Below are 15,234 nucleotides of genomic sequence, written 5' to 3' on the forward strand. Positions count from 1 at the left end.
TTTTCTGCCATCTCCCCCCAAATGTAATGAAGGTCGTAACAGCTCCGTTTTGGTTTCATTGACCCACTGATGAAGGTCATTGTCAAGGTCACTGTGGACAATGATTCGTTTTTTACCAGCTTCAGCCGGCGTCTTCACAAGCCCTTTGGGGATTTTGTTCTGGGGTCAATTTGCAAAATTCTGACTGAAACACGTTTATCTTTGGGACATCTGTCTCCTTCCTGAGCGGTAGGGTAATTGGACATTTACACCATGTCTGTACTTGCATAAAATTGAAAAGACGAACAAGGCACCTTCATTGGTAAATTTCTCAAAAGCATGAACCGACTGCACAACTCTCTGATATCTTGGCTGAATTTTTAACCAAGAAAAGTTACTCGTTTAGTGTGTCTCCAATTAACCCAAATGTGTCGTTTGTCAGGTTTCCAAAGCCATAACATCGTCGTCTGGGCTTTCCCCTTACTGCTTAAAGATAGTTAATCAATCTGTATGTGATTGTGAAGACATGAATAAGTCAACATGCTAACAGAGCCTAAAAATCCTTCCAGGCCTGGTTGGAGGCGACGACCGCTTCATCAGGAAAGAAACGGGAGTGGCTCAACATAATTTATTTCCATTTTATGTTAAAATGTACAGAGTTCTTGCTAAGAAAGAAAAATAAAAATAAAATGAATAAATTGAAATACACAGGGCCAGAGTAGAGAGCTGAGGCGGCTGAGCACGACTCAACCTTCACGGTGTGCTCCGCTGTCTGTCACCCACGACTCTTATTTTTGCGCTCTCTCTCTCAGCATACAACGCAACATGTACAATTACAAAGGATACAAAAAGGGAAGCAATATAAACAGACAAATATACCGAGCTCATTTGTACATGCCTCTTAAATGTAAGGAAGTCATCCTATACACACACACACGCACGCACGCGCGCACACACACACACACACGAGTAAAAAAGAAAAACAATAAACAAAACGAAAAGAATGCCAAGTGACCTTTAGATATTTGTAGTCCTTTTGTTTAAAATAGCATTAATATACTACACAAAGATAGAAAAACTCTAGAGATGAGATGGAATGGAGAGGTTAAAGGCATCTTTAAGTCACTAAAAGTGAGTGGTAATTTTTGCACATTTTGAATTTCTTAGTAATTATCCAAGAGGCGAGCTAAAAAAATGTTTTTTTGTTTTTCTTTTGTTGTCTTTTCCTGAAACAGAAGTGAGAAGGTACAGGGGGGGAGAGGGCAGAGGGGGAAAAAAATGACAGTACCAATATCAATGTCAGAATTTCCTTTTTATATTATAGAAAAAAAAAATCTCTACAATAGTTTTCTAAAGACAAAAAGAGTCAGCTTTTGTGTCATAAAAGAAAGCTGCCCAGTCTGATAAAATTCAGAAACCAAATGACGAAAGAAACGAGTACAGAACAGAGCGATACACTCAAAAGAAAGTATGCATGTAGAAAAAAAACAACAAAAAACACAAAACAACCAAAAGAAAAATCCCCTCCTCTTTTGACTTTAAATACTGGTACATGGAGCGTCCTGTTTACACCCGTCATCTGAACGCCGTCCCCCTCGGGGAAAGTAGGAGCGCTCACCCGTCTCTCACCCTGCTTCAGCTTAAGTGCGCCTCCGTCCGAGGGCCGACCCGAGCACTAGATCAGGCATTTTAGGCACACCTTTCAGAAAGGCTGGATGTCTGCTGCCAAACGTCTAGTCAGTGGGAGTGCAGAAACAAACACTACAGTTTTAACTAAAAACATAAAAAAGAAAGAAAGAAAAAGAACCCTTGACTTTGAGCAGGTCAACTCTGCTTCCCCCAAGCTGCTAAAAACAAGAACTGACGCTGTACACCGCCGGTCAGTGGAGTGTGGACAAAAAGAAGGGAGTTGAATGTTGGACGTTCTTGAGCTAGCCGCCGATTGGCGACGGCTAGTCAGCGTGTGTGGATGTTACATATATACGTGTGTAAGGGAAGTACCAGAATATTTACATCTAAAATTGTTTCCAAGTGGCAGCAAACTGGAAAATAATGCTACTTGTTTCTTTTATGGATATATCATTAATAAGACAGTAACGCGCTCGGCTCCTCCGTCTTTGCCGTGTTTTTTGGTACAACACTGTCCATCTGGGAAGACGGGAGACTCTGGAAAAACAGCTCGGACGCCGCCTCAGATGCGCGAGCCTTCCCCTTTTTTTTTTTTTTCGTTTTGTTTTTAAATTGTTTCGGAGGAACCGTCGTCTGACCCGAGCTGCCTCGGAGGGACGCTCGACCTTTTCAGAGAGGCCTAGCGGGTTGTGTGTGTATCACCGTTTCAGAATGCCACACATATAAAGACAAAAGCATATAAGAGGTCGGACTGCACACGAGTATTCCAAAAATAGGAACAGGAAAAAAAAAGACAACAAAAAAACGACAAGAAAAATAATATTTAACATTATGTTTAACAAAACAGTCCACCTACAAGCTTTCATGGTCTTTTTTTTAAAGATAAGGCTTCCTATATCAATTAAAAGATTGTGTGCATGGTTGGATATACTCAGTTAACCGTTCTTTAAATCTCATTCGAAGTCTGTTGGAGGAAGAAATTCCTGTATTGTCTCTCTGGGTCATTCGTTTTTTTTTTTTTTTTTTGTTTTTAATTTTTTTATTTTGGTCGTTCTTGACCTCCCACTCCAGGGGCCGGGGAACACTGTACCCCATTTTGGCTCTTCGAACGACAGGGGACCCCTGACTCAGCCCTGCGGTACGCGTCCCGAATCCCCGAACACAGCCAGCTGAAGGGAAAACCGAGCCCCCAAAAAATAAAAAAAATAAAATAGAAACCTGGACAAAAATGACTGCGCAGAGGAACAGGAAATCCAAGCACACTCCGCCTCCGATCACCCTAGCCCCGCCCCCCTCGCTGCCAGCAGAGGCGCCGGACCAGGCGGAGGGGAGCGAGGGGCGTTTTAAAAACATAATGAGCGTCAACTCTGGTCCCGCATCTCCGTCGCGCTGCTCATCTGCTCATGTACGGCGACTGTTTGGGGACGCCAGCGTAGCTGTGGTGGGAAGGGCCCGTGTACATCATGTTACTATGGTGATTGGGCTGCATAGGCTGCTGGGGGTAACCCTGCCCTCCCATCATGCCCATCTGCATCTGCATGGGGTACTGCGCTGGCTGGTTCATGTAGGGGGGGTTGCTGTGGTAACCGCTGTTCATCATACTCTGCGGCATTCTGTAACCGGCCGACATGGCGTTCAGGGGCGTCATGTTCATGGAGTTGTACGGCGCGGGCGTGGGCATGAGGTTGGGCATCATGCCGCGCTGCACCGTCAGCGTCCGGGTGGTGCCCTGCATGGCCGAGCTGCGGCCGTAGAGCTGCTGCTGGTGCGAGGCCGGCGCCAGCTGCTGCGTGGCTTTGGAGCGGATGGAGATGTGGCCTTTGACCGTGGCCATCTGCCCCTGCAGCCTGTGCGACTGCGGAGGCCCCAGGCTGATGTTGGTGGCCGGCATGTTACACTGCAGCTGGAGCGAGCCCAGGTTCATGGAGCCGGAGCTGAGGTTGGCCGGTGAGGTCATGGTGGGCTGGCCTTGAGGAAGGGCGTGGGGCGAGGGGGCCAGGCCCGGGTTGGACAGGGAGACGCTGGTGGCGTATGACGTGACGGAGGCAGAGTGCGAGTAGGGCATGGCGTGTGGGTCCATGATAGTGTTGGTGAGCTGTTGGAGCTTTGCCAGGCTGAAAGTGGCCGTGGACTGAGGGTAGCTCCCTGTGCCGAAGTCCTGGCTCATCCGCTCGTAGATGGCACGGCCTCCTCCTCCGCCCCCTCCACTTTCTGGGATCTCCATGATCATGGGTGTGGAGGCGAAACCGTTGCCCATGCTGCACTGGGACAGCGCCTGTTGCTGTGGTGGCGGCGGCGCTGAAGGTTGGGATTGAGGATTGGGGGTTTGCTGCGGCTGCTGAGCAGGTTGCTGGGGAACCTTTTTCTGCGACTGAGGTTGCTGCTGCTGGTTGGTGCTGGGGGGCCTCTCGATCACCCCGCAGCTTTGAGGGGACTTGATACCACAGCTGGGGGTGTTGGAAGGAGGCGGCGGTGGCGGAGGCTGCGGCACGGCGTTACTAGCTCCTGGTCCAGTTTGCTGAATGAGGCTACAGCTGCCCATTCCCAACTGGGACCCCCCACTGGCTGAGGAGGGCGTGAGGCTGGGAGTCTGCACAAAGGAGCAACTGTTGGACTGCGAAGACGATGGAGTAGCAGAGGTGGAGGAGGAGGAAGATGATGAAGCTGCGGAGGGTCCTGCCACGACGGCGCCAGACATCGCCCCTCCATTACCCCCGTTTCCTGTTCCGTTGCCCCCTCCGCCGCCCATAGTGGAGTCGTAGCTGCTGGGGTTGTCGTAATTCTCTGTCGTGCTCTCGATGCTGCCCAGATCACTGAAGCCACTGTCCACCACCTGCTGCGAGTGGTCAGACACCGACGGAACGTCCATCATGGGAGAAGTCTCCATGTTCTGCTGGGATGGGGCGGACAGTGAGCTCGGGTGTTCTGGAGTGATTTGGGTGTAGCCACTGCCGGTGTTGCTACTGCTGCTGCTGCCTGTGGATCCGGCGGGGCCTGGCGTACCGCCCCTCTGTCCCGCCGCTGTGGTCTCCACGACACCTGAAGATAGCCCTGGACTGTTGACTGAGCGGACAGACTGGTTGGGCAAAGGAGGCACTGGAGGGTTTGGGAGTGGGCTGCTGTGTTGTGAAGCTCCGCACTCCTCCACTAATGGCAGACCCTCCTCTTCGTTCTCCCCCGTGTGGCTGTAACTCTGCAAGGTCCGGCAGGCGGCTAGCGTCTCCTCGCAGTCTTGGTAAGTGCCATGGTGGGGCTGCGGCTCTGCCTCTTCCTCCTGGGCCTCTCCTTGCGTCAGTGACTGAACGGCCTGCATCGTCTCCAGGTCCAGCTCGTTGGAGTGCTGATGCTGGTGATGCGGGTGGTGTTGGCCCAACTCCTCTTTATACTCGGAGTGCTGGTGTGGGTGGGAGTGTGCGTGTTGGGGTTCCATCAACAGCGTGACGTCTTTGTCATCCGGGTGTAGCGCCTCCAGCTGCATGTTCTCAGAAGGGACCGCCATAGCGGTGACCGTCTCCACAGCTGCAGCCGCTGCGGCCGACTCCTCTTGCTCTCTGCGCCGCCTCTCCTCCTGCACGGGGTCAGCGGAAGGAGGCGGAGACTTGGCTTCCTGCACCTCCTTCTCAGCCTCCTCCTCCTCCTCGTCCTCGTCTTCCTCCTGCTTGCTGACATAGCTTGGCACCACGCTGTTGTCCATGTCTAAAAAAGCCTCACCACCCTGGGGTTCTTCTTTGACCGGAGGAGAGTTTGGCCGAGAGGTGGGCTCATCCTCGTCCTCTTCATCCTCCTCGTCTTCTTCGTCATCCAAATCTCGTCTTTTTCTCGACTTGCAGCTGTTGCTCTTGTCTTCTAAATGTCCGTCCCCTTCGTCATCTGCGTCGTGCTCTTCGCTCCGCCTACTGGCGGAACCCGGTGTGACGGCCACTCGCCTGGTTACGCTGCTGCCTCCGCTGCCCATGCTGCCACTTTCCTCTTCTTCCCTGTCTTCGTTGTCGTCATCGTCCTCCCCGTCAGCTACCTCTGCGTCATGGGGTTGAGAATGTGGGGCCCGTGGCCCTGACGCCGACGAGGAAGACGAGGGGGACAGAAGGGGACGGGATGGTGGACGACTGGGCTTGTCGTCCACCCAGGCAGTTTCAGTGTCCTCGTCGTCGTCTTCTTCATCCTCTTCGTCCAGCTCGGATGTGGGAGGAGGCTTGGGGGCAGGCTGCGGTGGTTGGTGGATGGAACGGTTCTTTGGCGGCCTCCCTCGCCTTTTGGGCACTTTTTGTTCGGTAGGTTTAGGGAAATAGTCGTCATCGTCTGAGTCTTTTTGTTTGTCAGTTTCGCCGAGTCGCAGACTTGCGGTAGTGTGATCCCCTCCTTGGAGCAGCTGGGAGTCTTTGTCCAGCCGCTGTCTTTCCTTCTCCTGCTTCTCAGCCTCCTCCCGTTGAAGGTAAAAGATTCGTGGCTTGCGGCCAGGCTTCATTTTGATTTTAGGGGTGTGCAAATCTCTGCTTTGGATCTGGCCGCCTTCTTGGTTAGGCCCGCCACCGGGGGGTTTCCCGGGATCGCATTTCGCCCATTGCGGTTTGCGGCTCTTTCCTTTTGGCCAACCCTTCTTCTTCTTGACAGGAACCTCGGGGTTGACCATTGGTAACTCTGATGGTCTTGCAGCCAGAGCGGATATGGGTTTCAGCACAGGTGTTAGTTCTGGAAAAGCAAGAAGAAGAAAAGCAAGAATTCCATATGAAAAACCTACACCAATGTATGTAGAAATATCTATACTAAACTCCTCATGTCTTTCATAAAAAACAAAAACAATTTGTTTACCATCTTCTGAATCAGAGAGGTTGGAGTGGCGAGCTCTCTTGGGCGTTGGCTCAGACAATCTCAGAGCAGATCTCGCTGGGGGGTAGCGACGCAGTGGGTGGCCCAGGGACGTTTCCTCTACAAGTCTGGGCATAGGCCTCTCGGAGTCTGAGTCTACAAAGGGCTCATCCAACACCTCCGTCGTCTCGGAAATGGTCTCTGTCACCACGCTGCTCTGTGGGTGACTGCTCCGACGAAAACGAGGCCTCTTTAGGGGCTTCTAGGAAGGAACAATTTATTTAGACATCACAATCTCTGTCTAAAGTTGGAACTGCAGTTTGTAGGGGATTAACACTGGAGATGCACCAGTCAGAATTTTTGGAGTTCTGATCTTCAGTTGTTTGTTGTTGTTGTTTTTAAGATCTATGATTTAATAAGGCGACATGCACAAAAGATTCAAACTATTGTTTTTCTTGCTTTCCTGCCAGAAAGTAACTAATTGTAGGCAACTTATTACCATGTGTGAAAGAAAACAATTGGTGTAAGATCAGATTTTACTATTTTATGAAGAGTTAAAAATGATTGAAAAGTGCTTTCACACCCAGACAATCTAGAACTGGAGTTCTTTTCACTTCAATTGAAGCCCAGCTGCCTGGCCTTCTTGATGCATCTCTAATTCTGACAGCTTCAGGCAGTTCCTTACCTTGCATTTGAGCCCTATTGCTGGTTTGGTGAGGATGGGCGGGGAGCATCCCCTCTCCTCCTCGTCATCTTCGTCGTCGTCATCCTCCTCCTCGTCGCTGCTCTCGCTGAAGCAGCTCTTGTCGACGGACGCCGCTTCATTTAACCTGGACAGGACTGACTGTGTCAGCCCCTCCCCAGTCCCGTCTGGAAGCCTCGGCTTCGGGCCCCTCTTCTTTCTCGGCGGTCGCCCTCTTCGCGTCGTAGGGGTTATTGAAGGATACCTTGCCAAGTCCAGAGAGTGAAAAGCTGAGGAGTCTCCTTGTCTATCCATGGAGAAAAGGGACGGTGGGCTGCTTGAAGAGCCAGCCGTCCTGCTCTCCCCCAGAATCTCATCGTCTTCATTGTCCTCGTCTTCCATGGGGCGGATCTTGGGCGGCCGTCCGACGCGCGTGCTGTTTTTTATCTTGCCCCAGGGGCAGTTTTTGGGCGGACGACCCCGCGGCCGACGCTCGCCGTTCGTCGGCAGAGGAGGGTGCGCCGGGTCTGGAACAGACGGTGGGCCATGGACGGACGGGGAAGCTGGGGTGCTTTGGTTGATGGGAAACCCCAGGAAGCCTTTCGTTTCTTCATTCTCCACTCTCTGCTGCATCTGCCAGGGTGTTGTTGGAATCTTGTGGCTTGGTTTCATCTGCTCAGATCATAGAAATATATCAAAAACTTTGACTCAATTTAAGTAAAAAAAAAAAAAAACCCCGATTTTGTGGTGCCTACCCCCTTATGATTGCCATCGTCTGGTCCTTCATCGTCCTCCTCTTCTTCCTCCTCCTCTCCATCCGTTTCCGAGACGACTGTGTTTGTGACAATGACTGGAGTCCAGCGGAGACACTCGGGGTCAACTTCCAGCTGTCGTGGCCGAGCCTTGAGGCGAGCCATGTGGTTGGCCACCACCTTTTCCCTTCGCACCAACACAAGCCTGCACAAAATGGAAAAAAACAGTTACAGTTGTTTCAATTTTAACAGTACTACACTGACTTGAAATGTTTCTTTTTTTTTTTTTAAACAGAGGCTTAAATGCACCAAATCACTAATTTGTTTGATAGCTCTGCACCAGTGTAACATTTATTTACTCTAGTAGCTTCACAAGTTTGATCAAACATCGAAGAACAACTTTAATTTGTTCGGTCAGTGCGATAATTAACAGAACAGCCAATGTAAAGTAAATAATGAAACTGGAGCTGACTTTTCAAACATGTAAAAAATAAACTGCAACAAACCTTTCAAATGGTTCAGAAAGTGGAAAATAGAATCTAATGCGATCTAGAATTTCTTTCAGCATCAGGACCGATACAGATATTATCGGATCAGTGCATCTTTACACTTTACTTTACAGATATACAAATATTTGGGTTGATACAAGTATTCGCAATTAATGCTGCCGTTATGGCTGATGAAATTTATATTTCACCACGTTTGGGGGAAAAAAATGACCAGAAACAGACTGCAATGAGATAAATATAAATATCTGTTGTTCATATCGGCTCGGTTTTACTTATCAGAACCGATACTGCCATCTTAAAAAGTGACTGATATCAGTCATCGTTAGCGCTGATATATCGGGCGTCCCTGCTTTACTTTTAAGCACGATCACCATGTGCAACAACTTGAGGAAACCTGAGCGGAGCCCGAAACCGCTCTGGACGTGTGAAGCTTTAAGCTGTCGCTCCTGACCTGTCTCCTCGCTGCTCCAGCATGTTGAGGCTGTGCAGGGTGGTAGTGATGTCCTGTGGGCAGATGCCCGTCTTCTTGCTGAGCTGCCGTATGGTGAGCTGCCGGTCGCGGACCTCGTGGAGACACTCCAGCACCACGCTGCGCCAGTACGCCATGTAGGACAGCCGGCCCAGGTCCGACAGAGGCTTTTCCGGGGAGCCGGGTTGCCCTTCCCGTTTTGACAGCAGGTAGCCTAGAAAAACAACAAAACGGTTTTATGCGTGGGTAAGACGACGGACGATGTTTTGAGGCGTTTTGAGTGGATGGGAGTCCTCACTAAAGTCGATGAGAAAGCGTCCGTAGCCCTTGCGCTGGTATTGTGGAAGAATCATAATGCATGATACGTTGTATTTCTGTTGACAGTGCTTCTCCTGCAGAAGAACAGAATAAAAAATTATTAGCAATATTTTTTCTTTGAGTGAATGGACATCAAGGTTTTTATTCTGTTTTCATTCTTGCAGAGGGGAGAAAAGTTGATGAATGATCCTTCACTATAGTATTGTAGGTTGTGCCTGCAGCGTTTGTTCACTTCATTTAATCCAATTAGATTTTTACTGCACTTGGAGAAGTATTCTCCCACCTCGTTTCATAATGTCCCATAAAATTTCTTTGGGAAAAAAAAGACTATATAAATTTAGATGAATATCTCCTTTAGGAAATCTGTCATATTAAAAAAAAAAATCTCTCTTTACAATTCATAAGGAAGGTAAACAAAATTTAGCAAAACGATAATGGCTAGTGTTTTTCCCTGTAGGATGGAAAATTATGTGATATAAAAAAAAGCACAGAAATTCCAACATAATGAAAAGAAAAACAGATCTAAAATAATATTACTGGAACTTTCAGAGTGAAATTTTAGTGCAAATATTGGAAGAACAATATTAAAAACGGTTTAAAAACATAATTTGTTGTTATAGCTACATTTGCTGCTTCTTCTGATTCCTTTAGCCAAATTTATCAAGAGCCATTGTTTAAGGTCCACAGAGCCACTTGTGGCTAAACTTCTACAACAACTTTTAGAATAAAACCTGAAGCTTGTGACTGTACAAAAATATAAAAAGTTTGTCTGCGCACTGGTTCTGGTTTGATGGTGTAAATGTATTTATCTCAGTATAACAGAGCTTCTGCACATTCCGAGCCCTGTGTACCTTGGAGAAGTAGCCGACCAGATGGCAACCTTTGCTGTCGTTCTGCGTGAGGACGTAGAAAAGGAAGGGCTCGACGTCGTAGTAAAGGGTCTTGTGGTCCAGGAACAGCTTGGCCAGCAGACACAGGTTCTGACAGTAGATTGTGCTAACGTTTCCATCGACCTGTGGCGGGACGAGAGGGTAAGACGCCAACGATTAGGACTTTTGGTCTCGTCTTTTGACACCCGGTGGCGTTCCCTGAACACATTGCTCACCTCAAAAACAGAAACCTCGTCCTTCCTGTAGATCTCGTTGGCCGGAGGGTGGAACCAGCTACACTTCTTCATGTGCTGGTAGAGGATGCTGCGGCTCTTCATGTAGCGCAGGCAGAACTCGCACAGGTACAGTTTGGGAAGCCTATGAAGACGGACGAGAAGATGTGGAACAAGTCCATTCAGATTTTAGACGACAGCAAGCGACAACCTGTGGCGCTTTAGAAAACAGAACGATTAAAAGGTAACCGCTATACTTGTGAGCACCGATTGTAAGTCATGTACATTTTGTGCTAATATTTTTGGTTGCGTTAGCTTACCTGCTGTACTCCTGCGGGTACGGAGACGAGTACCAGGTCTGGATTTCAAACTTGCCAAATTCAATGACTGACGGACAGCGCATCTGTGGGTCTGGTGGACCAGTCACGCCGACTTTCTGTTTGGGTCAACGACAGATGAGGAAATGGGTCACAAACAGCTCATCATTGTCAAGATAGGCATTAGAGATAGACCAAGAAGTGACTGGTCATGATTAACAGTGGTTACCAAATAAAGAGAATTAAGTTCGACAGATTTTTAAAAAGAAATGAAATATTGCTTAAAACTAGCTCTGTTTCAGAACTAATGTTTAAAATTGGCAATGTAGCATTAGCTGAATTAAGTTTTGAGTTAGCTGTGTCTACGCCTGTCTAATAAACGTATGGGATATTCCTAAAAGGACACATATCAAGACATGCAGGTTTAAGATACCCAGGGGGAACAGGCCTTGTCCTAACGATACCCTGTAGCTTTAATCCATTAAATCTTTACAGACCAGTGTGATGAGCCCTGCCCGCAGTTTATGACAATCATGAAGTCTTTTCCACTGCTACTCATCCAGATTAATCACACTTTTTACAGTGAAATAACTGCTCTGTCAGCACCGAACACTTCAGCGCCCAGTGTTGCTATTCCAGTCAGAATCCAGGTTTTTATTAAGGCCTCTGCGATGCTGGCCAAACACCCACCGTCTCATAGGTTTACTGTGACACATAAACCCGGGACATTAAGGAGCAGAATTTATGCTTCGTCTCTTTATCTACTGTCTAATCTGTCAGGGCACTGACAGTAAAATTTATGAGCCTAACTGACAAGTGGGAGTGGATGTGTGTACACACAAGGAGAAAGAAGAAGAAAAGAGGGCAACAACCAAGCGTAATCTGCTTGGAGCACAGCTTTTTGTCCGAGTTTGACCTTCTGCGTGTTGTGCATTCGCGTCTTCCCCTCTGAGATAGTAAGGGATGCGTACCTGAAGCGCCATCTCCTGGATATGTTTGAACAGTTCAATATCTTTTTCTGTCAGGTTCTCGTGTCCGGGGAGTTTGTCTTCGTCCTCCCGCCAGTCGCTGCCGTCCTGATTGTCTGCAAACCGAAACAACGAGCTGACATGAATGCAAATCCGATAGCAGTAGAGAGCTACCGACATTCTCCACAAAGGCAAACAAATACACGAAGCTCTTGAGGATACAACAAATAAAGTGGTTAATGTTCTTGATGAGAATCTTGGCATTTCCTCTACTCTGCAGTTTTACACTTCAAACTTCAAATTTACTTTAAATCATTAGAAATAACCTCACAAAAACTGCAATGTTTTTTTTTTTTAATCATTTCCCTAAAACATCTGAGACGGATCCGAAATCGGTAACAAATACAGAACGGTTCAACGTCTCAAAAAGAGGGATATAAAGGTTTATGCGTTTAATTCAGAGTATTGCACTGATGTCACCGACGATAACAACGGACTCATCCTCACCACCCCCGTCGTCTCCTTCTCCTTTCCGCCCCGCCTTCTTCCGAATGCGGCACTGCTGCGAGTAGTCCACCACCTCCTGTCGCGCCTTGCGGCCCGCCGGCGACGGCGTGAAGAACTTGGTGAGGGCGTCAATGAGGCCCTTGGTCTTGCTGTTGAAGTGCAGGCTGCTGTTGGACTGCTCGTCGTCCCCGCGCATCGAGAAAAGTAACCGGTCATCGCCGGGGTAACCTTCGCAAGAGGAGCTGGAGGAAGAGTTGGCCGAGGTGGAGCGCTTCCTCCGACCTCGGCCTCCCAGCTTCTTGAAGGGTCGCCCTGGTCTGTGGGGAGAGAGGATGGCAGGTTAACCTGACTGAAGGTCAGCCTCACTGTGGTTCCCAAAGATTTTCTGGGCCTCCCTATGGATTACAATAAAATCCCCCTCATTCTACTGCTTCCCCCACACTTTGGGAACCACTGACTTAGCATGTGTCGCAGCTGTTAGCTTTCGGTAGCATATACAGTATTTTGGAAAAGCATCTGGGGAACTTTTAATTGTATCCATAAACTTCAAAGCATCTTATTGAGACCTGCTTAGTCCACTTTAATTGAACTCCGCGTAAAAACCTCAGTCTGGGTTCGGTCGAAGTGAACTCTGGTGCGGTTTGAACGCATATGTGAACGCCAAGCAGAGCGGAGACCGCTCCAAAAGGAGGAAGCAGACTGTAGCGCAGGGCATTCTGGGTAAATACAACCAAAACAAATCTAGGTCCAGAAGGGGAATTTGTGTTTTACCAAAGACGAAAGAGAAATCCTGCAACCGCTAAAATTTGACTTTTTTTTTTGTTTCCATTTTTGTGTCAAAGGAAGTGATGCTCAGTGTCTTCTTTGGAGATTTTTGAGATGTTTCTTTCACTGGTTCTTGGTGCAGCGCTACCACAGGCGAGGAGGAGAACAGCTTACTCAAAGAGTTTGGTTCGTTTGGCAGTGCAGTGTGAAAGAGGTCTATGGTTATTGGCTCGCATTTTCTTCTTCCGGGATTAACTGGATTTCAATCAGTGTTATCAAATTAAAGGTGGCTTCATAAAGCACATAACAATAAGTTTTATTAATAAATATTTTTTTTAAATAAATACTTTTCAGGAACGGGCTTCTGTTGTGTTAAATTCCTGAAATAAACTGATTCAATGAAACAGTTTTAATATAATTAAAAGTGGAAAAGATGTGATTTCCCGCGCTGTGGATTTGTCCACCATATTTTGCGGCCGGTCTCCCCTCAGTACCTGTTCTTGGGCCGCCCCAGCGGTGCGTTGTATCGCCGTTTGATCTGCGCCGCCTTTTCATGCAGAAGCGTCTTTCCCTTATTCCTGGGTTGGCAGATTTGACAAATCCACATGCCTGAGAAAGAGAAAAGCAAAAAGAAACGACTGACTGCAGCTGGAACTCAGGAGATGGTTTTAACCTCCATTAACCTTCACCATTTCTCTTCTCCCCGTCTAATTTCATTTTCTCTTTTCATGCTCATATTCCGGTCAGCCTTGTTTCGCTCTTTAAAAGGAAAAGAGACTCACTGGTAATTTAGGGCACTGAATGTTTATAGCTAATTAAAATAGAAACAGAGTAAACTGGAAATGATTCCTCAGAGCTTTTATGGATGGAGTTTTGTTCTCTTTACAACAAGAATTTATAATTCCTGTTTGTTCCTCAATTTTCTCAAGCTCACCACAGGATGACGAAGCTGCATTTGAGTTAATTGCAAACATGAAAGCTAAATATAAAAATGCTGAAAGGTGACGTTCCCAGCCAGTTTGGGTCGCCACCTCAAAACTTTACACAGCAATTATAAATTTGACACTGCTGTATGAATTACGGGACAAATCAATGTGAAAAATGCTGCTTTGGCGGTGTGACGAAGCCATGCATGCTTCTGATTCTAGGTCTAAAATCCGACAAAGAAGTACATTTTTTGTTGATCGGCCACTCAACTACTAAAACAAACAGAAAAATTAGAGCAACATTTTTTCCCTTCCCTTATTAAATATCTCAAAACTAAAATCCCTCCTTTCCTGGTGTTAAGATGTCATCCACCAGCAGCATGGACAAAAACCAGACAGAGGTTTGATGCCTGAATGGAAATGAATTCAAAGCAGGCCTCTCTATCAAGAAGGTCAGACCTTAAACTGCATCTTTATCATTTACCTTTGGGCATGCGGGTGAGGGGCGGATCGCAACACTCCATGTGGAAGCCCCGGTCACAAGAATCACAGAACAACATGTTATCCTGCAGAGACAAAAAGACAAATATCGACACATCAGACGCGCCTGATGTAGGACCGGCTGATAAATTGATTTGATTTGAAGTTTCAGGTCAACTGTGATGGAATATTGGGGTTAGCCTGTGACTATTATATTTCAATCATGAGAATAAAGTCATAATAAAGAATAAAGTTGGAATACTTAAAGAAGGAAGTAGTAATTTTACAGGAACCCCAATATGAAAAGTAACAAAGATTTAAAATGAGCATCTTGTGAAGTTATACTTCAGTAAAAGTTTTACAGAAAATAGTTGATGCAGTTATTGAATCTTTTAATATGTCAGCATCAAATCATTATCAGTAGCAGGATGCTGAAATAAGTCTGCACAAACTCAGCTTTTCACTGGTAATTTTAATGCGTTTTCTTTTTGGTAAAATTGCCTCTTTTTTCTGACAGTATGACTGTAATCTTGTAAATTCTTAAACTTCTTGAATTAATAGTCCATCATACAACTCGTAGAAGGGCTGACAGGAATAAAAAAACACCTGGGAATATTTTCTGTCATTTCTTCTTTTCGAAAATAAAGCGAGGACAAAAAAACGAATAAATAAAATCGATTGAAATCATTCTGGTATGATCAGGGGCCTCATGCATAAAAGAGTGCGCAGTTTTCAGACTAAAACTTGGAAAAAGAAATCAGAAACGTGGTGCGCATGAATAAAATCGGATGCAAAAAGCCATGTTCACACACGTGGCGGCGCACCTTTCTTTTATAAATCCTAATTTGCTGGAAACAGAACGCAGCTGCTGGTCCGCCCTGTCGCCTCCATAAATACATATCAAAGTAAATTAGTATAAATACCCGGAAGTCTGCAACCACGTGAAGTAATAACCATGCCAACGTCCTTGTTCGAAGCAGTATTAAGTATTAATAATAATAATTATTATATATTTTATTTAAAAG

The 15,234-nt window shown here is 46.8% G+C and overlaps 1 protein-coding gene across 2 annotated transcripts in view; it reads right to left on the reverse strand.

Annotated features, from left to right (window-relative positions):
• Positions 1 to 592: 592 nt before the first annotated feature.
• kat6a (K(lysine) acetyltransferase 6A) overlaps positions 593 to 15,234 on the reverse strand; it is a 33,513-nt gene continuing 18,871 nt past the window's right edge. Inside the window, exons 5-17 of one of the 2 annotated variants that reach the window (XM_055050579.1) lie at positions 14,214 to 14,295; positions 13,298 to 13,412; positions 12,039 to 12,355; positions 11,535 to 11,647; positions 10,567 to 10,682; positions 10,250 to 10,391; positions 9,996 to 10,157; positions 9,125 to 9,218; positions 8,809 to 9,040; positions 7,852 to 8,053; positions 7,100 to 7,768; positions 6,418 to 6,673; positions 593 to 6,297 (exon numbers count right to left, since the gene is read on the reverse strand). In XM_055050579.1, coding sequence (XP_054906554.1) covers positions 3,002 to 6,297; positions 6,418 to 6,673; positions 7,100 to 7,768; positions 7,852 to 8,053; positions 8,809 to 9,040; positions 9,125 to 9,218; positions 9,996 to 10,157; positions 10,250 to 10,391; positions 10,567 to 10,682; positions 11,535 to 11,647; positions 12,039 to 12,355; positions 13,298 to 13,412; positions 14,214 to 14,295 — 5,796 coding nt within the window. In that variant the 3' untranslated portion in view covers positions 593 to 3,001. Of the gene's footprint in view, positions 6,298 to 6,417; positions 6,677 to 7,099; positions 7,769 to 7,851; positions 8,054 to 8,808; positions 9,041 to 9,124; positions 9,219 to 9,995; positions 10,158 to 10,249; positions 10,392 to 10,566; positions 10,683 to 11,534; positions 11,648 to 12,038; positions 12,356 to 13,297; positions 13,413 to 14,213; positions 14,296 to 15,234 lie in introns of both variants that reach the window. The other variant, XM_055050578.1, reaches the window with a different exon arrangement.

This window comes from Poeciliopsis prolifica, unplaced genomic scaffold, assembly GCF_027474105.1.
Source record: "Poeciliopsis prolifica strain line A6 unplaced genomic scaffold, Auburn_PproV2 SCAFFOLD031, whole genome shotgun sequence".
In the NCBI taxonomy this organism is placed as follows: Eukaryota; Metazoa; Chordata; class Actinopteri; order Cyprinodontiformes; family Poeciliidae; genus Poeciliopsis; species Poeciliopsis prolifica.